At 38.0% G+C, this 27903-nt stretch overlaps 1 protein-coding gene across 1 annotated transcript; it reads right to left on the minus strand.

Annotated features, from left to right (window-relative positions):
- Positions 1 to 1085: 1085 nt before the first annotated feature.
- Positions 1086 to 18197, minus strand: LOC143293714 (cytoplasmic polyadenylation element-binding protein 2-like). Its single transcript, XM_076604909.1, has 7 exons — positions 18052 to 18197; positions 16348 to 16521; positions 15501 to 15590; positions 12245 to 12363; positions 10613 to 10727; positions 6087 to 6268; positions 1086 to 5660 (listed from the first exon to the last, which is right to left on the minus strand). The coding sequence occupies exons 1-7, from the start codon at positions 18134 to 18136 to the stop codon at positions 5433 to 5435; spliced, it is 993 nt and encodes a 330-aa protein (XP_076461024.1). The 5' UTR covers positions 18137 to 18197; the 3' UTR covers positions 1086 to 5432.
- Positions 18198 to 27903: the final 9706 nt, after the last annotated feature.

Raw genomic sequence — 27903 nt, forward strand, 5'->3', positions numbered from 1 at the left:
TCTTGGTCTCATGTAACTACACAAACAAGAAAGTGCTGTACAACTTCAAACAACAGTATCAAGGCATTGCTACAAGAACAATTCACAGTATTAGATACACAAAATACCCATTGAATGTGTCGAGTTAATCACAGTAACTTTGTAAACCAGGAAGGACAAATCAGTAACAAAAATAGTTATGTATTTGCATGCAATAAAAGTTAATTTGGATATCTGCACAAATGCACACCACACACTACGTCTATTAATGTTGTCATTTCCAAAGTGCTAACAGTGCAGACCAATCTGACCAGTGTCCAAACAAGATGCATACATTCCACAAAACATTCTCCCTGCTATTTTCTTCTCCAAAAACACATCCATCCAGGTTTGGGCCATGGACCTGAAGTGGCCAAATGACTAGAGAGGACAAGTATGAAAATAGTAAACCCAATGGTATTTCATCCAGCTGAACACACAGATTGTCTGCTAATGCACACACTGAACATATTACTAGTCATTACAATTTACAGTTGCAAAATGTAGTACTTCCATGAAAAGAAAAGAATCCTTCAAATTAACTGGTTCAAAATTCTGACTAGTACAAAACCTGGAGAGTATTAAAAAAAAAAAAGAAAAAGAAAAAAAAGGGAGAAGATAAAGAAGTCAGACATAACACCCTGAAACCAGTTGTTTGCTAACAAACTTCTCTTTGGTATATATCATGTGTACACACACACACATATATATATATGTGTGTGTGTGTGTGTGTGTGTGTGTGTGTGTGTGTGTGTGTGTGTGTCTAGGTACAGGGTTCTGTGACACATTACATGATCTGATACTGATCACTTCCAGTGTCTGATGAAGAAAAAACTTTTTTCTTTTCTCTCCTCCATCCTCTTCCACCTGCGCAACCAGCAGCTTTGTCCAATGTCTGTTACCAGAACAAATTATAACTTGAAAAAAACAACAACCCAACCAACTGTAACTGAAAATATTATCACACATCATGCAGTCTGGTCAAATACTTGTTCACCTGCACTTCTCAATAACAAGACTGCAAAACATAGCAGCCAAAACAGAGAGGATAAGGGAGTGGGATTTGGACAGGAAATAAATAAATAAAACAAGGCTGGGGGGGGGGGGGGGGGGAATAAACCACAACAGTGTTAACACTTTTTATCACATGGGGGGAGAGGGTGGAGGTAATAAATTTCCACAAACATGAACACGACAAGCATATCCAAACACAGATATGCAAATATTCAACAGCAAGTCATGTGAAATAAAAATATAAAACAAAATAACAAGAAATGTCAGACACCAAATCATGGTAATACAAAACCACCACCATCCTGAACACAGTAACACAGATACGCAAAAAAAAACCCAAAACAAGACAAAAAAAAACAAAAACAAAAAAAGAAGCCCGAACAAAGAAAATAAACATATCTCTGCAATCAGGACGACTAGATTTTTCACCAAGGCCACAAACAAACAGAGCTGATACTTATTACACTGTCCATTAAGCTGGTCAATTGTGTGGAGGACATACAGGAAGTGAAATAACTCCTTTGTGTGAAAAGTTAAGCCATCGCTCAGCTCACAACTAAAAATGTCCTTTCATTATCACAAATCAGCCGTACAATGTTCACATATTTCACACAAATCAGCACTCTAGCATAAAAGAAGCAAGTAGGATAAAAAAAACAACAACAAAAAAACAAAAACAAAAAACCCCGATACCCATTTATCTACAAATCAAACTGACAAATAGTATGTTTGTAATACATGTTACAATTTGTGTTTCAGTATGTCTTCTCCAATATGTAATCATATCTGAATCATACAGGGATTACATAAATTGCAGAGACATCTGATATTTTTACTCTCTACATACCAATGTTTAAATATATATGTAGATACCTGCTTAATATCTCAATACCAGTGGCAGAATATGCAGGTCAGAACGGTCCATGCTGGTCTAGCAACATGGTTATTGCAAATCAATCAGGCTGTGGCTGAACCTACAGTCACTTGAAGAGTACGTAAAACACTTGTGGCGTGTGATGATGATTAATCTTTTTTTTATTTCAAAGGAAGGCTGCATTCCAAAACAACCACACACTGTCTAAAAAATTGTCAACTGTTGTTAAATGTTTCTGATCCTGCTGAAAGAATCCACAAACTTATTCTGATATTGAAAATGATGAATTTTTTTTGGTAATACTGAACTTAATGTATCATATACTGACATAGAATCAGCTAAAAAAAAAGAAGAAGATCTTTTGACAACTGAAGTGTATTTTTTGTGATTTTCTTGTCAATAGGACCCACAGATCATGTGAAATCTACCTTTCACTTCTCTTGTGCGATATGATGACCAATCTGAACATTATTACTCAACTGTTTTTTTTAATTGTATGTCAGCTTTTCTCTGCAATTCTTTCACATATGAACAGCTAGTTCTTTGTAAAAACTTTATGTCAATGGATCTGCACAGATAAAACTAAGACTATTCAAATGATACAGACAGTATCACAGTAACAAAACTTTTCTCTCAATCATTCGACTTTCTGAAGAAATTGCATGTTGTTTCTACTTAATGCATTTTGTTAGATTTTTGTTTTGATTGCTCCCGCCGATGACCCTACCTGAAACCTCCTTCAATTTTTAAAACAATTCACTCTGTAAAAGAAAAATATTTGTCTTCATTTAAAAATCAAAATCCCACTTTTCTTACTCAGCAGATGAACTATCCATTACCGTTTATGCACTCACAAGAATGTATCAGATGTATCTATTTCACATCAGTCTGAAGTACAGCTTGTCTGAGAATGCTGGACTGCATAAAGAATAAAAGATATACCCACAACAAACATAAGAGCTCACACTAAAACCTTAACTGGAAACAGCTGGTAAGAAATGGGCGACAGCTTAATAAATAAACCCCATACTTTTTACACACTCATAACAAGAAAAACAAAAAAGCAAAAAAATAATTTCAAACTGTAAGGCCAGGTAAGCCATGGTCAAAATAATCTGAAAGAAAAACAAAACATAATTGTACACTTGTTAGAAATGAAAAATAAAATCTTTCAAGTTGCCTCCAGCTCTGGACAGACACACTGAATGACTTGCCTCATTCGCCGCTGATTTATCACAGGCAGAAAAAACCACCAGGAGTACAATGGCTTCTTTGCTGGATCAGAATGAAATGCTGTCAGATTTTTTTTTTTCCCAAAGGCTATATTAACACAGAGAAATGACATGCCCAAACTCGACAATTATTAACAAGATAAACATTATCTGGAAATGCCACTCTACAACATGCACATTTCTTCCAATAATACCACACCAATGCTTGTGCCTATATCTGGGGCAGAGTAAAATCAGTACTGACAAATGGAAATGAAAGTGAGACAGATACATGTTGGTATTTAAATGATAACTGATCACAGTAAGACAATAATCACATGGATATTGTGAAAGCAGAACAAAAACAATAATAATAACAAATAAACAGATAAATACATAAAATGACAGAAAGGAACTATGACATTATGTAACCTTTTATCAAGGGAGGGTGAAGACCAATAATGATAATTTTGTGGTACTCTGAAGCTGTCTTCAGTCACATATTTCTGTTTTCACTGGTTTGACAGAACATTCTACACTAACAGCAGGTCCGATATCAGCTTTCCCAGTTTAAACTGGCATTACCTAGATGTTATAAAAAAATGTTATCATTATCTTTCTGCAATTATTAAATGCAGAAGATTTACATGGAAAGGATCTGCATCAAAAGGTACAACTTTTTTTTTAAAATCAAGTTTTGTCTGACAGTGGACAAAGTCTATTTTCTTTGCCTTTGAGAGGAGGCAAATAGGATGTTTCTATGCCAGGCATTCAATATTTTTGATGGATGAGGGATCTTCCAAATGTAATTAAATAGACACAGACAATGACATCAAGTATCCAAAATCAAAATCTGGAAGAATTAAACAGACAGCAACTAAGCAACATATAAACAGTAAAGCACACACAACAACAAAAAACTACTACTTTGACAATGACACTAATGTGTATCACAGTTGTTAGCACATCAGGTTTTGGGGAAAGAAAACACAGCATATATGATCTCTGACCAGAAGAATAATTTTTAGAGTAAGCTGATGCTGATTCACTGCTGTTTGCTGTTGATTATGGCCTCAGTTCCACTGGCAGTGGTGGACCAACAACTATTCCAGAGAACAGTTTCCCATACAACCTGATTAAATAAAACAAGACTTATTTTCTAGACAGAAATACAGAATCAACAAACTTAATTCTAGACTGTTCAATGTGCTGAATTGCAGTCCTATAAATGTTGGTGACCACAGCATTGGAACAACAGTGCAGTAATTAACGACCCGTCAGTCCACCTCCAGTTGACAACACACATGGACAAACAGCCTATAGCCTCCATGGTAATCATCAACTTGAATGGGACAAGAGCATTGTCATGGAGTCTTCTATTCACAGAACAGGTCCACTCTATCAGCAACCAAGCTGGGAGGAAAAATTTGTGTGGAGTTTAACAATGTGCACATATAAATGTCCGTACATGAACAATTGTTTACAACTTATGAACCTCTGTCAATGATGAATTTTAAACATCTAACCACCTAATTTAATCACTGACATCTGAAAATATTGATCATGTACTCCCTACCCCTAGTTCCAGGTTAAGAGGCAAGAAAGTTTTACCGGAAAAAGCGGGCGCTAGCCAGCTGGACAAAGGGGAGGTTACCTACTTCCGGGAGGTTATCGGCTGTAGTTACTTTCATTTTCTCCGCATAGGCGGATAGTAGTTTGCACAGGACAGGAATGTCAGACCCTTGCCGGAGTCTGCACTCATTGGGTCACGGTTAAGTATGTGTAATTAAAAACAATCTATGGTAAAAACTGCCAAACAGACGCATCACTTAGAGTTCTCAGATTCAAGAGCTTCAAAAGGTCAAAGTCATAGAAGTGATGATTAGAATCTTTAACAATTTTGACCTGATCGAAGGCCAAGGTCAATGATGTGTGTCCTGCTTAACTAAAAAGCAATGGATCTGCAATCCACTTTTCCAATAATAAAATGCTGGAGAGTGCATTACATAAGGAAATGCCCTGTATGTCCAAAATTATGTAAGGTCTCTTCATTTCCATGAATTGTACTGAACCACAAAGGTAAGCCTATGAACAAAACAAAACACTGCACGATACACAATGGCCCCTAGTACTGCCCTGGGCAGATCTGATCATTAAGCATAAACTATATTCCACAACTCAAAACTCTTGGCAAAGGAAAAGGGTTCTGCTGAAAAAATACAAACAAGCTAACAAAGATAACAAGAACAAACTAACCCTGGACACTCGCACCTTCTCTGCTTATCTGTTCTGGTCTTGCAGCCAGGGACAACAGTCTAACACCAGCGGAAGGGCACAGCACGGGGCCTGTCTGCCCCTTCCTTCACCAAAGGCTTGTGGAACTCCCGGCCAGGGCGGGAGTGGATCTGTGCCCAGCAGTACTCACAGTAGTACTGCAGACAGGTGACGTTGGCGCAAAAGAATGGGGCGAACTTGCCAGCACATCGAGAGCCATGACATTCATCACACATCTGGTCATCCAGCACATACGGCTTCACCTCCACCTGCAAAGTTCAAAGCCACCAACAGGTGTCAGCTTGCAAAAGGTGTGAAAGTGGAGGAACAAGCATGGGCTCCCTAGGACCCATCACTCTTAAAGAAAAGCTAAATAATTCATGTTAACTGACGAAAACAACGCACGACCCGGGGCTACTGCCACACAATTAAATAAAACTGAAATAAAAAGAAAAAAATGTACAAGAAAATATTTTAAAATGTTCTTTAGTAAAAAGAGAGTTGATTACATGGTGTGTCTGTATCTGCTTGTGCATTGTAAAAAAGAAAATTGTAAATTTCAGTGGCCACAAGATTATTCAAGTTTCCCTTGAAAATCATATTTAAACTGGTTATTCTTGAATATGTGTATATGTATTTACTATTTTTGAAATGGTGTGTCCTACATTTGAAGTAGCAGATTTACACAATCTTACCCTTTTGTCAATATCTCCATGTTGTAGCTGCACAAATCTGGCGCTAATTGCTGCAATGTAACTTTGCTGGTTGGAAAAGGCAACACGGCCAGCACCTTTAGGATACTTCAACTCTGGGTCTGTGTCAATACCAGCATAGCACACACCTCCATACAGACGATCCATAATCATTGCCAACTCCACTGAAAAAGACATGTTTAATTTGCATTAAATATTCAGTTCAATCTGAGCCATCTTCAACAGATATTCTCTACTTGCACTGTTGAAACCACAGAAACTACTGTAGTTAGTAAGGTGCTACACACACACACACACACACATATATATATATATTCTGCAACTGAAATGAAAACATTTCATACCACTTTCAGTCCATAACACAGTGCACCGTATGCACAAGAGGCAAATCCTTCATTGCTCATGTGTGATTCCAGATTTAAAAGCTATATAAACAAAACTGAAAACAGAGGGAGTAGGGCAAAATCTATCAATACTACAATTTTGATGCAGCTAATATCTTTTACTTAACCCCTAGGCTGCCTGCATGACGAGATAACTCGTCATGGCAAGCATGTATGCTTCGCTGCCACAATGACGAGATAACTCGTCATCGAAATATTCTGACTTTTCCCTGGTTTGCATTCACTTCCTTGACCAAAATAGTGGTAGCTTTAGCCTGGGGAATCTTTCTAGATTCTATTCATAGCTAGAAACCCCATCTACGTCATGAAGCAGTCCTTTATTTGAATGTTTTGGTTGGGTCACTGTCCAAGTGTTTGCCTGACTTCTCTCCTCGCTCGCTCAACAAAATGTCGGACTGACGCCATGCTCAAGACATGCAATCGTGACGAACTAAATCAACCAAGATTTCTTTCTTTAGCTGATGCTCAGAAAGAATTGAAGCGTAAATTCGAAGGAGTAGATAGTGATGAACATTTATAGGACGATCTGATAGAAAATAAAGTGAGTAATCAAGAGAGTGGCCAAGTTGCGACTATCAGTGAGTGATGTCAGCTGTACAGATGTTAGCAGACGACAGAAGATGACCGAATTAGCAGCAGAGCGATATTCTTGGCACGCAGCCAACGTGGTCTGATGAGAACTGAATCAAGTGACCGTGTGAGAGGGGTGAGGAGGAGGGGGATGGAGACTGAGGGGGCGTGGCCTCACATCCATCTTATCACTTGGAGAAGTCACAATGTATTGTGTATCTATCTCTTTAAAAAAAATATATATATATATAGTGGTTGTTCTAGTATGATTTTGTGTTTGCAGATATCCATTTGTGCAGAAAATATGATGTTTTTGTGCAAATTACCAGACTAATGTTTGTAATGAACAAGTTGAAAATGTGACAAAAAACAAAACACTGATTTCAAAACAACAGCATGTCACTAAAAATATATAAAATGGGAAAACAGCATGTGTTTTGTATTCTTTATTCATTTACCTTTCAGAAAATATATACTTTTATGGGTCTTTCTCCAATAACAAAGAGCACAGAATTTTTGGAAAATTTATACCTGTTTTTTGTGAAAAAACCCTGGCAAATAGATTTCACTTGAATCTTATTTTCCTGGCAGCGAAAGGGTTAATTAATATCTGAAAAAAGTGTTGTCAAACCAAAAGTTGTGTGCTCGAAACTGAACAATCCTATCCAGCTAGAGCAGTCCATGTCAATCAGTATTCCACTGTTTAACGATAATATTTAACAGATCTGTCAAAGTATCAAACTTTCCTTTCTCTAATCACAACTTTCCAACTTTGATAAACTGTAACAGAACCACCAAACAGATTTTCAGGTATATTAAACAATACATGACAATCACTACAGAAAAGTCCCATTCATCAAAATTATAATTGTCAGATTGGACACTTCCACATAGTATACTACAGATCTTATCAAACTTCCCCTGTCTTCATCACACCTTTCTGATTAGAATAAATCATAATAAACTTTCCAGGGAAAATCTGATTTTTTGGTTATGGCTTATTTTAGGGATGTTTTCTTTCCTATTAACAACAGAATTTCTGTAAACAGATGATGTGTAAACAGCATAAATTGAGCAAAATCATATTTTTGTGCTCACAGTAAAAAACAACAACAAAAAACAAAAAAACAAAACAAAACAAAACAAGAGAAGCAAGGCCTTCGACTCACTTGTGATACACTTTAAAAAAAAAAATTTTTTTTAAATCTAATCGTTAAAATGTGTTCTGTATTAGTTATTATAAAGCTTCAGGTAAAAAAAAAAAAAAAAAAAAAAAAAAAAAAAAAAGTCCTAATGGCAGATTCGAACCCCGCGTGTTTGGGTGAGAAGAAACTGTCTTACCCATTACACTATCATGGTTCCTTAGCTGATGTTAAAAAAACAACAACAACATTTAAACATGCTTTTTTAAAGGGCGATAAATCGATTGCGGTATTCACAGTGAGAACGATGTTTAAATCATATTATTCTGCTGTATCTTGGGCATTCAAAAAATTCTTAAGGGCAATTAAAAATTCTTTTTAAGTCCACGGTAAAGGAGACGTGGCTATGGCCGCAATCACACTGAAACATTTAGCCGTTTTCCCTGGATCTAGATAGATGTACAAGTTTTGTGACAAAGTTGATTCAATTTCTTTTTTATGTTCATTCTAGTTTTATAGTTTTAAAGTTGATATGAAAATTGAATATTTTGTTAAACTAATAACATGTACAGCCAAGTACAAGTACTTCTAAACGTCGTATGAAGTGAAAAGGACTTCATTTTCAGAAAAGTCAAGACAGGAAATTTTTACGTTTCATGAATTCAAGGGTATTAACTCTCATGGTTTATTATTTTTGATTGTGAATTCCGACTGATTCTGTGGATATTTTTATGGTAGTTTGGGGCATAAACCAGTAAGTGATGAGGTGTTCACAAATCTTTCTCTGAAAAAATATTTAACGGTCTCCTTCTCCAACTTTCCATCACATGTTATTGTGTATTGTCCATTGAATATATAGAACGGGCAGGTCAACAACTTGAAACAAAATGGCGTCGTTCGCGACGAATATGAGCAAGCGCTTTGAATATGTATAAATATGTGTACACAATTGATTTTTGCCCATGACCTTCAGGGCTCAGCCAATAGATCTCTAATGTCCACTGTCGTATTGATTTTAGTATTTTCCGAAAAAGACCACATGGGCGAATGAACATAGTGAAAGCCCTGCACACTGAAAGTAAAACAAACAAGCTTTTTATGTATTGAGTATAATTTCAAAATGTAATGTTCAAGATGAGAAAGATCAGTTTACAGCAAATTAAGTCCCCTAGCATTAAGTACAGATTAATTTCCCTTTTTTACTATCTGCACCAAAGACATGCAAAATAAATGCTTAGCAAAAAAAGTTCCTGTTTGAACAAAAAATGATAAAAATGACTGCTATTGTTGTTGTGTCAGAATATCAGATCAAAGTGCCAAATTTATAGAATAAAAAAAATATATAGATATAACAGTAAATTGAGTTTGCAAATAATTTGGCTTCATTTTTTATTTTTTTGTGCCCATCCCAGAGGTGCAATATTGTTTTAAACCAGATGACTGGAAAGAACTGAATTTTTCCTATCTTTATGCCTAATTTGGTGTCAACTGACAAAGTATTTGCAGAGAAAATGGCAATGTTAAAGTTTACCACAGACAGACAACCGAACATCGGGTTAAAACATACTCACTTTGTTTACACAAGTGAGTCAAAAAAAAAAAGCATATTAATTTTGCTGAAATGCGTTTGTTTTGTGCTGGACTGTGCTATTAACGCACACGACCAACATAAATGAATATGGTTGTGAATGGCTGCACCAAAAAAGATTTGGATGAGAAGACCTACAGCAAAAGATGACTGGAAAGAACTGAATTTTTCCTATCTTTATGCCTAATTTGGTGTCAACTGACAAAGTATTTGCAGAGAAAATGGCAATGTTAAAGTTTACCACGGACACACAGACACAGACAGACAACCGAACATCAGGTTAAAACATAGACTCACTTTGTTTACACGAGTAAAAAAGAAAACATATTAATTTTGCTGAAATGCATTTGTTTTGTGCTGGACTGTGCTGTTAACGCACACGACCAACATAAATGAATATGGTTGTGAATGGCTGCACCAAAAAAGATCTGGATGAGAAGACCTACAGCAGGTTCCAAGGGGCTTGTGAATAGTGTACTGGCACTGAAAAGTGCAGTTTCTGATATCTTAAAAGCTAACATTTTGGAGAAGTGATTTCTGTGTGTAAAACATCATTATTATATGCCAGAATTTTGCTGCTGGTAGATGTATGCATCAATGTAACTTCGAAACTAAACTAAAGAAGATTCTGTTTTAACTAACAATAAAAACAGACTGTTATTAATCAATGTATATTATGTCACATATTGACCAATGCTCAAGAACAGTGCTCAACTAAAGAGGTATAACAGAACAAAAAGGAAATCCTTGTGACATATAATCCAGTGGCATAATAAATACAATATTCTGACAGTTCATTTTCACCTGCTCTCAACGGTCGAGGAACCCCCCCCACAAAAATGGTTTTACGAGGGTCCAGAGGCTGGGAACCATCCATCACAAAGTCTGAATCACTCAGGGTCCATGGACGAATTTGAACCTGAATGAAATTGAACAAAGAAAAACATTTTCTAAAGATTTAACTTTCTGCCACAGATCAATAGCGGGTATAGCCTTTATGCAATATAATGGCAACCTGGAAAAGAAAAAAACATAAAATATTCCAAAACAAAGTAAAGTAAGATTACCTTGTCTTGATTTGCATGATGTTATTTTACTTTGTGCACTGAACACACAAAATTAGAAAAAATCTAATATCATTATATTCAATAAACATGATTACTCGATGAAAGTGTTAACGGAAACAATGAAGTGACCCTCAAAATGAATGCTAACATGTCAGAAAAGGCCTGCTAACTTTTGTAACTGGACTAGGAGAACTTTAGGTTTCTCTGACTTCTTGCTGGACAATACCAGTGAATCTGATTCATGAGTGAGGAAGTCTACTTTCCTGTTTCCTGTACTCATACTTACATACCTGCAAACATCATTGTGTTGAAAGTTTCATTCAGGCACTGTTTGGTGGTTCCCAAACAAATTTTTTTGTTTCACCTGGTTGATTGTAAAGCCCTAGTTTGATATGATTTTTCATGATTTTCTTTAAAAAAAAAAAAAGAAAAAAAAAAGAAAAGACAGAGTGACTTACAAATTACAGAATGAAAATCACAATACTTCAGTTTGGAAGGGTCAGCTGAATCTGTGATCAGCTAATTCCAAAATATATATATATGATAGTCAGTCGTGTCCGACTAGGACCATCAGAACAGCAGAGGAGGCAACTGCTGTTCCGACTATTTGGGCTAGAATTTGATTATAGTGGAGAGTGTCTTGCCCAAGTACATCCCCACTCTCTCGGCCAAGAGGGTTTTAGGACAGTCGGCGTTGGGATGGTTCCCAAAGGCCAACTAGCCCACAAGGCTGCAGCACTAAAAGCCAGTGCAATTTTGCCTCCTAGTTTGAGAGTCACAGTCCTTCACAAAAGACTAAGCTGTAAATAGTTTCCCACTGACTGAAGAAACCACTGATTTTTTATACACAGCACATAAAAACGTCAAACTGTGTCAAGATTCCAATATACGACTACATGTAGTTTTGTACTGTATTATTCTTTTTTGTCACAACAGATTTTTGTGTGAAATTCAGGCTGCTCTCCCCAGGGAAAGCGTGTCACTACAAAGAGAGTGCCACCCATTTTAAAATTTTTTTTCCTGCATGCAGTTTTTTCTTCTTTTTTTTCTCCCCTATCCACTATCAAAGTGGATTTTTTTACAGAAAATTTCCAGGGACAACCGTTTTGTAGCCGTGGGTTCTTTTACGTGTGTTAAATGCATACTGCGCATGGGACCTCAGTTTATCATCTCATCTGAATGACCAGCGTCCAGACCACCACTCAAGATCTAGTGGTGGTGGGGCGGGTGGGAGAAATTACTGGCGACTGAGCAGTGATTCAAACCAGTGCCATCTGATTCTCACTTCCTAGACCGGCGCATCACCTCTGGGAAATCACTCCACTGTTACACATGCACAAACATATTCAGGTTAAGTGTTGAAACTCACAGGTTTATCCTTCATTGTGGGACTAGAAACACACCAGTAGAGCTTATCATCATCCACCAGACACATCTCAATCAGATTCTGTACTGACAGCTCATCTTGGAAAATCAGGAAACAGTAACCTGCAAACAACCATTCACTCATATAATATATAACAAGTAACCAGAAAATAAACAATTTGACCTGCAAACATTAAATTTATACATGAAAATTATAACAAGTAAACTACATGAAAATTATAACAAGTAAACTAAAATTAACAATATGCAAAGATGACTTGGTATTGAACTACATTTTAAGAAAATCAGTTATTTGTAGCCAGTGAAAAAAGTTTTGAAATTACATACAAAGCTGTTTCACTCACTTTCAGTGTTTGTCTAAGTTAGTGTGTTCTCAAGTCATTTCAAAAACTCTAATCAACAACCCAAACACATTTACCCTTTTCCTTTTTATTTCATAATCCAAATTACAATGAAAACATATCTGACATGATACTTGATAGAGAACAGAGGCTAGCTGTCAGCTCATTTTTCACTGCTGAATATATACACATGTATTAATTTTTCAAGCTCTTTTATATCTCGAAGAATCTTATGATATTGTATAGCACTAGTATTAAAATGAATCCCCAGACTATGTTATCGAAAACTAAAACTATGAAAGCAATTTAGAAAAAAAAGAAAAAAAAAAAGTAAAAATGTTCTAATTGTTCATAAATCAAAATCTTCAGGGATGTGAGAGGGACTGAAACAAAAAACTTAAAGCATAGAGTAGACAGGAGATGGGAGGAAGGGGTAAGGCCACCAGGCGTTGTGCAGGGGCAGCTGAGAGTTCTCGGGGGTGGAACCCCCCTGAAGCTGACATAAATTGTCGTTTGCAACCCCAGAAACTGTGTTAGGAATCACTGCGGTTTAACCGATTTTTAGAGGTCCATATCAACTTTTGTTAAAACTTGCACAAAAACATATAAAAGAAAAAATGGTGTTTCTCACTGGCTGAAAATCTGAGAGCTATCATGGCCTTCTGTCTGAAAATCTGGGAGACATTTGACAATTTCACTTTTATTTTCAGAGGACAAGTTTCTTAAAAAAAAACAAAGAAACAGCCACCCTGATATAACCTGTATCATTTGTCTTTGTAGTGTGTGTTTGCATGTGTGTATGCGTGCTGGCATTTACTTTGTGGATGTGATTTTGAGAGGGTTGTGAGGGGTAAGATGCAAGAGTGAGGAATGCAGAAACCATGGTTGGGTCATGATTCCAGTTATGGAAAGTGGTGCAAACTGGTGTAACATCAACATAGTACTTGCATGGAAACGGTGTTTTTTACACTGCCTTTACATGTCTGACCCTTCAACAACTGAACTATGACCACCTCACCCACACCAAATAATCTCAACTTCTATCCCTTCAACACTGTCCATGTATGAGGGATAAGAGGGAGAAGGGGCTAGTATGGTATAGACTGGTATAATGAAAGGAAAGAGAGGGAGCTAGAGGGGGTGATGGGATGCTCATGAAAGGAGGAGGGGGGAAGGACCACTGTGGTGGTCCTATTTTTGGTGATCTGAATCATAAATGGTTGTACAGGATGGGTCTAGTCACTTTTCTGAGGGTCCAGGTACTTTGTTGACGATGCCTGTCCAGTTCCTTTTAGGTAACACACAGGACCTTCAAACTGAGAAGACAAAATAAACAGAGGTCTACGTGAAGGGAAGAGAGAGAGAGATACTGGTATTCAAATCAGTTATGTGTGCGTGATCATCATATGTCAATGTATGCATACATGTATGCTTGCTCAGGCATGCATACGCCCGCATATGTGTGTATGTGTACTCACGTGTATGTGTGAGATAGAGGGAGGAAGAGAGAAAGTGAGTGTGGGATGGGGACCATTTATTTAATTACACACTCAATACACTGATTTCATAGTTATTTTGACATCACCTACTGCCTTCCATGCCTTCAACTCATGACAGACTATACACATAAACACACACAGAGGGAGTGACGTCAAGCAAGAAAGAAATGCAGCCAGGAAAGAACGAAGGCAACTCTGATAGGGAAATATAGGCCTTTCGACATCCAAATGATAGAAATGCATGTGCATTTGAACGAAACGCGTTTCCTGCTCATTATGCAGATGAACTTCTGGCAATTCAGCGACAGATCTCAGATCTAAGTAACATATACCTAACTGCAGCCATGAAGTGTATCACCGCTTTATCATCTGACACTATGTCAGCACACAGCACAACTATCTGCTGACGTCTAATGTTATGGTCTTTGTTGCGCGTAAAGTATATAACCCTTTGGGCCAGACAGGGATAGAGATTGTGTGTTTGGGTGTATGTGTGTGTGCATGCTTGTCTGTGGCTGTGTATCTGCAGGGGGTGAGGATGGGAAGCCTCTATGGGTATGTAAGCAATGGTAAAACGTGTGTGTGTATATGCGTGTGTGCATGTGTGAACGCATGCAATTGTGTATGTGTCTGTGAGGGGTGGGGTTGGGGGTGTCAATGTATAAGTGCATGTGCATGCGCGCAAGCACGCTTGCGTGCATGCATGGATGTGTGTGTCTGTGTGTATTCCCTGACTTAATTAGGTTTAGTATGAAATACACACACACATATATACATATATATCGGCACATAATTATGGCTGTGAACACTTCAGTACATTCCTGAAAACTGTAGAGCACTAATTTGATTGAACCAACAAAATATTATCAGATCTATGTAACGCATCTTTGGCACATGAGTTCACTGGCTCAACATAGATAAGAAACATGCCTTACAGTTACAGGATGGATGAAATCAAGGTGGAGGCAGATTTTCTTACTCCAATTTTTGTTGTAAAAATACTAAAATATATCCGCAGTGGCGTTGCAAAGCTGTTGTTCGCGACATCACACCTTAGTTTCACCCCCTCACCCACTGCCATTCCCCCCCAATCCCCCCGAATTTGCACAGATATCAGGAATAGCCTCGGACTTTTCAGCTGCATTTGCGTCCAGGTGAAGTTTTTAGAAACTTCATTTTTTTCCATAGTTCTATTTTCAAATAAATGGAAAAGTGCATTATATATTTATGTTTCCACACAGCTCTCACATCCCTGAATGTTGAAGCAACCATTCAAAGTATGCTGGAGCTAAGAAACAAAAAAACCAAAAAGTATCCAATGCATGGTGCATTCCAGCAAATGATCACAATGCAGCCTGGTCCAATACTCTTCACCCTCGTCACATTCTGTTCCACTTACCTTTTGGAGGGAAATATGACTTTGATTCAGCTTTGTGTGGCCAGTCAACAACCAAAGGCCCAAATCTTCTGAAGGCTGCTGTTATTTCCTCTGCAAAACAACAACAAAAAAAAGATTCATTTTGTAAAACTAGTCCTCTCCAATGCTATCATCATGATCAATTCAAAGTTAATCTTTCATACAAAAAAATACAACATGTTGATTAAACAGTTCATATTCCATCACAGATTTGATAAATCAGCTTGTCTTAATAAGAATGTTTTCAAGGGGGAAAAAGAGTGTCTGCTCTGTAAGACTGGTTGTCTTGTGAAGCAGCTCCAGGTAAAATCACTTGCCTATACTATAGAACATGTATGCAAAGTCTGTCTGCTCTAACTAAAAAACTAAAGATGATAGGTTACTGGGTTGTTTGTTTAATGTGTAATAAATTATATATTAAATCTTTTGCTGATTTAGACAATAAATACCTCCTCTCTTTTATTCCCTCTTGGATCTAACTGTGTTATGTACTTTTTTTCTCTCACTTTTTGCCATTTACATTTTCTTTGTCAGTATTTCATGTTTATGTAATTCAGTTTTTGATGCCATAGCAGCTGACAATGAATCTGTTTAATACAGAGCATGATCTAAGGCCTGTCAAGATGTCAAAGATTTAGCAGATGTAGTTTCATTCTTAGAAACTTTTTTTTTAATCAGTAAAAAGGTTTATACACAACTGAAATCCTCTACAATTTTTCTTCTTTCTTTTAGTGTTTTTCATATGATCAGTATTATAGTCTAGCATCACTGGAATTTAAACAAGGTGCATTATGTTTTTCACAGAATGCTTCTTAAACCATTACTGTACCTTCGTCAATGTCTGGTGGAAGTCCACCAACAAAGACTTTGCGGGAATAGCGTTCAATTCTCTCTAAACCAGAGTTGGGAGAAGAGTGAGGAGATGAGCCCAAAGTTGGCACAGTCTGTTCCAGGGTCCCATCTTCCACCAAATGGTTTTCTTCTATCAAGTATGGGATTTTATCTGCAAAAATCCAAAATAAGTTAGTTTTAAAGACAAATAAATATGAAACATTTTCAAAATTACCATAAATCATGATGCAATACAAGAAAAGATAAGAATGAGAAAAAAAGAGAGAAGAAATTGCAATGACAATTTTAAAAGCTGATGGAAAATGATGACAGGTTATTGATTTATTCACTTGTGTTATTGCTGTGCATCATTTCTACCAAAACTGTGGTTCATATCAATAAAGCAACTCAAGAAGTTACTGTCATGATCAAATTCAGAGGAATAAAGTACAATTACAAACCTATGTATTCTAACTCAACATAGTGCTGAACACTCCACTCATCTCAATCCATTTTTTGTAACTCCTCCATAAAAACAGACAATTGTAAAGTTTATATCGAGACATGTGCACAAAATTAGGAAGACAAAAAGCTCAACAGCTACCTACTTTCTAGTTTTAAATTTAGTACTTTTGCAAGAAAAAAATCCCAAAATCTGTAATGAATTACCTTAAAAAATGAAAAATAACTAAATAATAAGAAGAAAAAAATTATAAAAAATCACTATCTAGAACTTTGGAAATGGGAAAATACATTTTCCTCAGATCATAACCCAAGAATAAATCCTCAAAATTATTAAAAATCACCTCCTGCATGGACTGATCTAAAAACTATCACCATCTGTGACACCATCAGATAGTACTGTTCTTGAAAAATCTGCGAATTTGTCTGCTTTTGTAAGTTGATGTCATTACCTAATACACACTTACTGTTTCTCTTTTGCAACCTCCCCTCCACCACCCAACTACCTCCTGCTGCAAGAACCTGGCAACAGAATTTTTAGCTGGATCTACATCAGATCCTTACAAAGCAATCTGCTAGATCCAGGCAAATCTGTTCTCATCAGTGAAGAGCCATAAATTCCTGACTACACCAGTTAATGAGCTGTGCTTCCAGCAGCAGGTTTTAATGATGCAGGCCAAGAAATATCAGACACTGCAACCCCCTGTTCCACAATGAAGTATTTAAGGATAAAGATGGCAAAATGTGATTCACATCCCCACTGGACTAATAATAACTTTTGTAAATGAAGATAAAGAGGGCATTGGCATACTGCTATTCATCACATCCTGGAATGTGCACATTCACTGAGTATAATTTTCAAAATGAAAAATTTGTTGTTGTTTTTCTGCTGTTAATGTGTTATGACAAAGAGATGAGAAATTATACTTGGGTTAAGAATGACACAGTAAGGTCATCTATAAGTCTTTATCAGTTTATGCTTTAGTCTTTTATCACACACACACACACTGTATACATCAATTACATATATATCAATATAAAGGCAACATAATTTACAATGTCCTTTTAACTACACAATCTCGCTTTCTTTTCTTTTTTTAATTCATGCAAAATAACTACAGAAGAAATGTAAACTTTCATCATTTCTAGCATGCAAAACAATTATGAAAAAACATCTGATTTTTTTCATAGACAATAGTATGGTAGATGCAAACTTTCAAACACAAGGCAAAGAACTTACTTTTGAAGGTTTCATGCTGTTGTTGATCCAGAGACACTGTTCTCATGATGTCAAGGAGCTGGTTTTCCAGAGAGGGGAACTTCATTGTCTCCACCTGCTGTCCATGATCCTACAACAAACAAAAACAAGCTTATGAATATGATGGATCCCAAATTTACTGTATCTATTGATTAAGCTTATTTGTCAGTTGCTGGACTGTCTTAGTGTCTACTGCTGTACTGGGAACAGATCTATTCAAGTGATTTTCCACTGTATGAAGTGTTGTTGGGTGGCCTCTTTACTTCATGCAGGAGCCTCACTTGTTTAAATTCATATGGGACATCTGAACTATTTCAAAATCAAACAGTATAAAATATCAGTTGTTTTGTATTCTGCAAGCCACCGTAAGATTTTAAAAAAATATATCCATGGCCCAATATTGGGCAATAAACAAAAATCACTCATTGCACAGAATGTCTCTTTTTGTCTCTGCTGAAACCGAAAGAAAAGTGATCAATAATGACCAGCTGACCAAACAGTTTTACAGGATACTGGGAATACAATTTTTCCTTAAGCGTTTGAGGGAATACTTCTAGTAATGTCTATTTTCATTTCAGTACTATACTTATAAAGATACACAATACTAAATTATACATTACTGTTGATATTTTTCTAAGAATACACAGGAACACAAAACAAAACAACTCCAGTCAAGAGGTTAAAAAAAAAAAAAAAAAATCAAAAAAAAAAAAAAAAAATCACACACACACACACATACATATATATATATATAACATTGCATTTTGTTTGAAAACAATGAAAAGCAATTTAATAAAATCTATATCAGTATATGGCAAAATCCGCTGATGGAAAATGTGCAATACAACATAGTATTTCTTTCTAAGCCCTATATAATTTGCAGAAGACAAAAGAGGGGCAGATCATATGAAGGCTACTAAGTGTAATGATAAATCATTACATTTGTAATGTACAAGTATGCATGTATTGATGTAACTGAATCATTTATCATTTACCGATTTAGGTCTGTTTCTTTAAAAAGTATAAAAATTCTCACAACGTATAAAAAAAAAAATTAAAAAAAAAGTCTTCATAAAGTTCATTCCATCTAATTCATATTTTATAAGGGAATGGAACCAATTCTTGCAAAGTCTGATGAATGAATCCTCACCAACCATAAGCTACGCCCTGGATATTTTTCCAAAGAGGGCAGGGGTGGTGTTAAACAGCATTTGTAGCAATTAGCGTGTATACACAGTACAGAACACCTGAATAGTGGAATCTTCTCTCCCATTTATGCTAGAGACATTATATATATATATATATATATATATATATATATATATATATATATATATATATATATATAAACACACACACAAAAGCCCAACTTAGATTACTGAGAACAAAAAAATGGTCACGAATATCCAAGAATAAAAAATAACAATACCCTGGGTTCTGCAACAGAAAATGCCAAGATTTGACACTATTAGTATTAGCACCATGACCTACGCAAGAGAAAACATTTTGACAGATAACATAAATTACTCAGTATTCTATTACTGATACTGAACCTACCATTAATATGAAGCACTGTCAAGCCTCTGCCCAGTTCTCAGTTGTGTTTTTTTTAATTTAGCCTGTCACTTTGTTTTTCAAACTTTTCAAATACACACAGTATGTAAACATCTATCTACTGATCTTAAGAACATTTTGTCACCTCACATCTTTTGTGCACTATTACTATAGTATTAGGATTTGCAATTGCTGAATGACAAATTTTCACATTCCCCAAAGTTTCAAACTAAGTAAATTACAAGTCAGAATTTCCCATTTTTTTCCACTTGCTGAAAACATTTTGTACAAGAAGATAACATCATTAAGGGTTCAGAGAAGAATATATAGTATGCCTGAATTACTCAATTAGTAAATTATGAAGACAAGCCAAATGTCTTCCTTCACTTGAAAAGACTGATAGATCTGTGGATGCACTCTTGAGTACACACATAACAAATCATACATTTCTATCATCCAGTCAACTAATTATCTGTTTATTGCTGACATTCTGCTCCAGCAGGCTGTATGCTATGATTTAAGTTTCCCAAAGTGGAGCTAATTTTCAAGACACCATGCTTGCACCACTATGCTGCTGTGCAGAATTCTTACATTGTTACAATCATTATCCCAAAACTTCTGCTCACAAGCTGAAGCTATTTGTTTGGTTAAAAATTAGATCCATTACAAATCATTTTTGTGGATTTTTATCAATGTAGTGTCCTTCATGATGACAGAGAACTTGGCACAAAAAGATAGTTTACAAAGAAATCATGTTAATAAACACTGACTTGCTCTGCGCAAACACACCAATGTTAGAACAATAACTTTTTAAGTCAGTAAATCATTAATTCAATTCTTAAACAATGCTGAATTTCATGACCAAATATTCAATTTACACAATATCAATTCAAATTTATAAAACTGAATTAAAAAGAAACTGTGAAGACTTTAAAATACTTAAAAAGAATGCATGTAATTCATACCATTACCAACTAGCTATTTGATAACTTATTTCTAAGCTAGATAACAGGTAAAGTCTCCACAACCGCAATAGTCAAATAACTTATTTTGAAGTCATAACATTTATAGTAACTTCACAACTGCCTGGTAAATGAATCCTACTTGCATCCCTGAAAATAAAAACAAACAACAAAATAATCTAATTTCTCCTGTCACATTAACTGTTACAGTGTTACTAGACCTATCTTTGCTGATGATGAAACAAAAACTAATGGTGCAATTTTTCAGAACGTTTTCATATGAAAGACACAATACAAATATATATACAAGCCTCAGACCAAATAATTTATCTTATCTTCTCAGATCAGTTCTCAGATCAAAATAAGAAATACTGCTGATGCTCAATTGAGTGAATGTGCCTGGCTCCAAGTGGCATTTGCACAACATACCAAGGGAGAGAACAATGCTAGAGCTACACAGCATGCAGTGTCAGACAACTCCCAAGTGTATGGGTCAGCATTGTCTATACATGTATACCTATGTATGCATAGGTAATTATTTGTGTGTGTGTGTGTGTGTGTGTGTGAATCACACTGTGACTGTGTACAATGTGTGTGTGTGTGTGTGTGTGCGCGCGTGCACGCATGTGTGCTGTGCATGTGGGCAGTGCAAGTGTTTGACTCTAGTATGTGTGTGTGTGTGTGTGTGTGTGTGTGTGTCTGTGTGTGTGTGTGTGTGTGTGTGCACTGCTTGTTAACATGTATACCTGTATGTCACTGTGCTGATGTTATAAATTGATTTTTTATCACTGTAATGTTGATTATTGGAAGGCTATGCAATAAAAAAAATAAATAAAAAAATAAAAAACTGAAGAAAAATTCACTTGCACTGCTTGTATATTGAATGACATAATTGCTTTGTTTTTAAAAGACCCAAACTGACTGTATTCCAAAGATTCAAAGCTCTAAGGCCTACTTAAGTTCTATCCATAACAGTGCCAACATATTTAAAGTACACATTTTATGCATACTATATATATATATATATCAATGGATTGTCCCAATGTATCCCACTGACAAAGAAGCTGCATACAATGTGTCAAATTCTAAGAATCACTCTATGACACACAAACATAAAAAATCTAATGTTCACTAAAAATTATAAACCCAAAAATAAAACAAATATTGTCTTGAGTATAAATATAATCCATCACTTATTATAAGTTATCCTAATTCATCACAAATTAAATCAGAACAAAACTGTATCTAGTACATGCACATCTACAAATGTAACATAATGCCACAAAAAATAGTAAAATAAAATAACTTACATGGCCTACCTTGTATTTTGCCATGGTGCCTATGTAATTTTAACCTTTTAATCCTGCTAAACTCATGTGTACACCAGTATGTCCAGTTTTATGCTTTTTATGAACTTTACAAACATAGCCTTCCATATTTGTCTTATATTAAAACACCATTATGAACTATAAAATCTTATACATTAAATGAAATTAACAAAATCACTTTTACCTGATATGCTATTAGACTTTCTCGGTGCATGGCTGCCAAGTCATCAATAGTACCAAATTCCATCTGCTTTACTCCTGTTGCTTGGTGTATCTGGCCTGAAAAAGATGTACTCCTTCGAAATTTTGATGGTGTCAAGAGAGCATGTTGTTGGTGCTGCTGTATTTGCTGTTGCAGAGTTGGCTTCTTAAAAGCACCCAAAGGTGCAATAGCATTCAAGTTGGGCACTGATCTGCGCTGATGCTGAGGTGGTAACCCACTCCATGGACACAATGTTGCTTGACCTTGATGGCCTGTCGGCCAGGTTACAGGTGCTTGATGAGCATTTGTACTCCAGTTCTGAAACGTCTTTGGGTTGTTCAACATGAAATTTGCAGGACGTTGGGGGAAATTGTGGTGTGCTGTTATGGCCCTTCTTGCAGCTTGTGGTTGTGCACTTGTCAAACCAACATGACTGATAGGGTATCCGCTTCTCGTATGGTTTAGCACTGTGCTTGGTGCAGGTGGAAACTGAGGGAAGCTAACGGTACCGTTGACTGACTGATACCCTTGGTAGACCGAATCTTCAGCTGGTGCAGGCCATTTATGCAGGTCTAAGGCAGCGGCTGATGAAAGGGACGTAACAGGTGTTACGCTCACACTGGGAACAGTATGGTCTGCTGTGGACAAGACCAAATGAAGAGGAGACGAATTCAATATGTCACATTTCTTCTCCTCCGGAATATGTCCGGTTACTCCATTTTTCAAAGTCTTGCTGACCTCTGCGGGTGCGAGTTCAGTACCGTTAGTCTGAGAAGATTCTGATGATAACGCAATTTGTTTCGTTGAACTGGAACACACAGCAGGTTTCTCGAGGAGCGTGTCATCTTGCATTTTCCACTTCTCAGTGAATCCTAACAACTGCTATGTTAACGTGGCACAGGTCCAACTGCAGAGTTTAGGTTGAATAAAATAATCATCTATATGCGAAGTCCCCCTATCAGCTGGAACACAGTTTGACTTTCGAAAATTTATGCTGCTGCCTCGATCCTCCTCCGCCACGTCTGCTTTTGCTGAGAGCTAAGAGAGACAAAGTGTACACACTCTCCAACCCAATGCTGTTTGTTTCCAAATCTGGCGACAGCTTACGGGACAAACCATTGGATGAATGGAAATTAGACGCAGAGATAATCATATGTATTCAATATCTAATTTATATTTCAATGTATTGTCTATTTTTTCAATCAGATTTATAATCACAAAAGTGTAATGTTCTATGTTTGTCGAAATAATAAGGATAAAAAGGAATAAATGAACATTTAAAGCCAACAGAAGTGAAACCGCTTTGCGAATGCCTGTTCAGGGGCCCGCTGAGTTGTGGTGTGTGCGTGTGTGTGTGTGTCGCAGGCCTAGTTTCGATTTTCGTTGTCCATGGTGCATTGTGCACTGGTGGAGAATGTTGGAGTCCGTTTGGGCAAGTGTCAAGTTTTGTTGGAGAGTATGTGCCAAAACAGGCGAGTGTTTTTAAATTCCCGATTGAGCTGAATCACTGCACCGATGAAAAACAAAACAAAAACAAAATACCGAACCAAGTAAAGCGGAAAAGGAACACTGAAGCAAGAGAGAAATAAGTTTGAAGGATCGCGGAGAGACTGTACTGTTCGATTCCCACAGAGGAAAATTATTTGACGATATATTTGAGTTGGCACTTTGTACGACACAGAATAAGAGATCAATGTTAAAATGGACATACGTGTGCACATTTGCTGAATTTCAGTTGCCGCGGATTACACAGTGGTGACGCTCAGTGCGTTCGACCGGCGGTGACTGAACGGACAGACACTGATACATTAACGCGCTTGCGTTCGTACACACTCTTGCAGTCACTGGTACTGACGGACACATGCACGCACGGCACCTACATGCGCGCACCGTGGACGCCAGCATGCATACAAACGGCAGGCGTCAGTGCACAGTCTATAACAAGAACACATCAGTTATTTCAACTCAGTGACAAACGCACGCACACGTGGGCACGCGCACGCACACACCTGACACACTATACATATAAGAGGCCGATAACAGCCAGTATACGACATGTGCGCGTGCTCCGGCTCAAGAGTGCTCGTGACTGGAGCCACTGTACTGACACACACCAACACACACACACACACTGACAGTGACACTGACACACACACACACACACGCGCGCGCGCACACACACACACACACACTGACACACACACACACACAACACACACACACTGACACCGCCGGCGCACGCCGGCACGCACGCACACACACACACACACACACACACACACACACACACACTGTGACAAACACACACACACATACACTGTGACAAACACACACACACACACACACACACACACACACATGCGCGCGCGTGGTGCGCGCTTAGTGGACTCGGAAATAACAAGTTTGCAAAAGTCGGACCCGGAAGAGTGAGGTCAGTAACGAGACAGGGGGAACAACTATCCATCGTGATGAAGTGGTCAATATCAAGGGCTGCAAGGGGACCAAGTCTGTTGGATCAAATTGTATCAGAGGCAGTTCAGTCTTGAGTGTGTTTTAATATGAAACTGGACTAAGACTGGGACCACGTGTTTGAAGGTCATCCACTTCATGGAAGCGTCTCCGAACAGGCTGAAAATGTTTCTCAACCATAATTAAGTTATGACCAACACTGCCCTTGTCGGTAGGCCCTATCTTTCCGTCGCGTTTGGTTGTCGCGGGGATATGCAATATTATGAAATGAGGCGTAACGACTACGACTACTACTTGAATAGAGTATACAGCTGGCTGGTCATGAATAGTTACAATTTCTGAATAGCTCTCCATGCAGCAGCATTCTCTTCCTTTGATCATCAAAATGTCCAGGGCAGTAAAAGTCCTGTTGTATTCTCTTATCTTTCATGTCTTATTCACATAATTATATATGGTGGCCTTCGTTTCCATTTCTCTTTAACTTCCATGCCTGTCATTGTGAAGTCAGTTGGGGTTTTTTTGTTTGTTTGTTTGTTTTTGGGTTTTTTTCCGGACGGTTCATGGGGAATGTCGTCGGAACAATAATGTACGTTGTGGTGGTAGTCACTCTCGGCAAGAAGAGTTTGGGGTGCGAGCGACAATCTGGCTCCTTGACTCCCGTCATGCAGTATGGGGCTTGCAGCTGGTGTCTTGTATTGAATCAGAACAGGCACCACTGAACACGACCGAACTTCGTCAGCAACCCTACTGGTTCACTTCCGGTGGGTAGCCTTATGGCGACTTAATATTGTGAGCTTTCTGTCGTCTGCTGGTTCTGGGACTGCGAAGAAATGGGTATATGGGTTGTGTGTCACGTGTTGGGCTGTGGATGTGCGGTATGCAACTAAAGGAAAATGTCGGGAAAACATCAAACGCATGCACACATGCACGGGCATGCACACGCACGCTCACACACAGAGACACAGACACACACAGATACAGACAGGCACTAGACACACACACACACACACACACACACACACACACACATTTCTACACTTCATAGGCAAGAGCATTGCCCGCCCGTGGTGTACCACCGCAACAATAAATATTGTTCATATGCAGTCATAATTGTTGCACACGGGAGATAATAATGCAGGGGTGGAGGTGAAGGTTGACTGGAGCCAACGTTGCCAGGGGATGGGTGATTGTGTTGCGGAGTGGGTTGGGGTGGGGGTAAATTAACTCTTGCACTCCGCTCGCAACCTGGTTCCCATACATGTAGGCCTACAGAGAACAATTGACCAGTAATGAGGAACTCGGGGGTGAGGGGTGTTCAGGGGGGCGGGGAAGGGGGGGCGGGGTGGGGGAGCGGAGGTGAACAGTACGGGGAGGAGAGGAAGGGGGGGGAGGTTCCTGTGTAATTTGGCACGGGCTTAATCAAGCAGTCAATTAGCTCTTGGCAAAACAAGATGAAAGAGTTACGGCAACGTCGAAAAGGTGGTCGTGTGGAAAGAGGGAGGAGGGTAACGGGGAAACGGACATGTGGAGAACGACTGAAGTAGGTCAGTTGGAAACGCTTCACTTCCATGGCAATTTTCGTATGGTCTTGACTTGTCAATGTGACATTCAGCGTGCACGTGTGATTATGAATGCGAGTGGCTGAGTAATACACGAGATAGAAGTTCTGTTGTCTCTAAAGCGGTGCGGCTCAAAACGTACAAGGCTAACATATAAATGGTTATGGATAAAAGGATAAATATTAATACACATGTTTATACAAATTACTAAAAAAACCAACAACTTATTATGGAAAAGTGCGTCAAGCTTACCAGCGACATTTTTAAAAAGTTCAGTCCTAAATGGCTGCGTTGATTTTATCAGTATTTATCTGACATGCTGGCATATGGCTGCACATGCATTTCGATCACCAGAATGTTCTTTTTTCACGTGGAAAATTCATTAAGTCCCTTATGATTTTGTGATACTACTACTACTACTACTACTACTACTACCACTGTTGCTGCTGCTGCTGCTGCTGCTGCGTATTTATTCAGGTTAAAGTAAGCTTGCAGCCACTATGTGTCTGAGCCATTTCAAAGTATAATAATTATCATATATGTAGCTCAGTTGGGGGAAGATGAGACGGCTGATGGCAAAAGGGGATCAGATGAAAAATCGTTTGTCAGTTAATCTTAATTTGATATCATACTGGGAATTGGAAAGGGATGGAGAGGTAGTGGAATGAAAAGGGAATCAAATACAATTGATTTTTTTTTCCTGGTTCGTTGCCTTCTCTGTCAGATTCTCTCTCCATCTCACTTTGTCTCTGTCTCTCTCTTTGTGTTCCTTTATCTGTCTGTCCACCCTCTCTCTCTCTCCCTCCCTTCCTCCCCCCCCCTCCCCATCTATCTCTTTCTTTCCCTCTCTCTCTTTCTCTCATGTGGTTTCTTCTTACGTCTTTCAAGTCCAACTAGCTTGAAATTATTGAGACACCAACATGAGATCAGCACCAGAGACAATCAATTGGCGCTTGTGTAGAACCTCAGGGAAGCCTTTGTTTGTTCTTTCGTTCTTTCCTTCTCTCTTCCTTTCGTTTATTTGTTCCTTCATCCCCCCCCACCCCCCACCCCATTCTCTTGAATACAGAATCAACATTTGCACTGCTTTTCAGACAGGGAGATGGATGGTTGTCTGTCTTTTCTGCTTTATGTCTTTCAGTTTGTTCCTTCGTTTACCTTGTATTGTTTCTGCTTTATCTTGAATGCAGAAGCAACATGTTCGGTGCTGGTCAAGGGGGAAATGGGACTGCTGTCTGCATTTCCTTCCTGCCTGGGAAGAGCACCACTCTCCCTTACTGTCCGCTCCTTCATCTCCCTCCCTCCCTGTGGTGTCTTCTGCCTGTTGCGTGCAGAGAGGGTGGCGGACTGGCAGCACTCAGATCTGTTAGCCAGGCTCGCTGTACACGTGGGACACGTCTCTGACAGAACGCATGGGCATGATTTTTTTAAAGATTTATTTTATTTTATTTTGGGAGGGGGAGGGGCATGGGGGGTGGGGGTAGGGGGTTATGGGGGTGCTGGAAGGGGATACAGTGGAAGGTGCCGTGGTGGAAGTGGAAGTAAATGAGACAACGACAATTAATAGCTGTTCAGATAGATGGTTGCATGAAAGACAGACCAGCAAACAGAGAGATTTTGTTGCTTACAGTCCTAACATTTTACTTTGCTTATGGCTTTTCTTTACATATCTCTTGATTTTTTTCATCTATGTATTTGTTTGGTTTATCTTTGGATAATGTAAGCTTATAGCCACGTGCCTGAGGGAAGCGAGCCAAAAC

The sequence above is a fragment of the Babylonia areolata genome, chromosome 19 (assembly GCF_041734735.1).
Source record: "Babylonia areolata isolate BAREFJ2019XMU chromosome 19, ASM4173473v1, whole genome shotgun sequence".
NCBI lineage: Eukaryota > Metazoa > Mollusca > Gastropoda > Neogastropoda > Buccinidae > Babylonia > Babylonia areolata.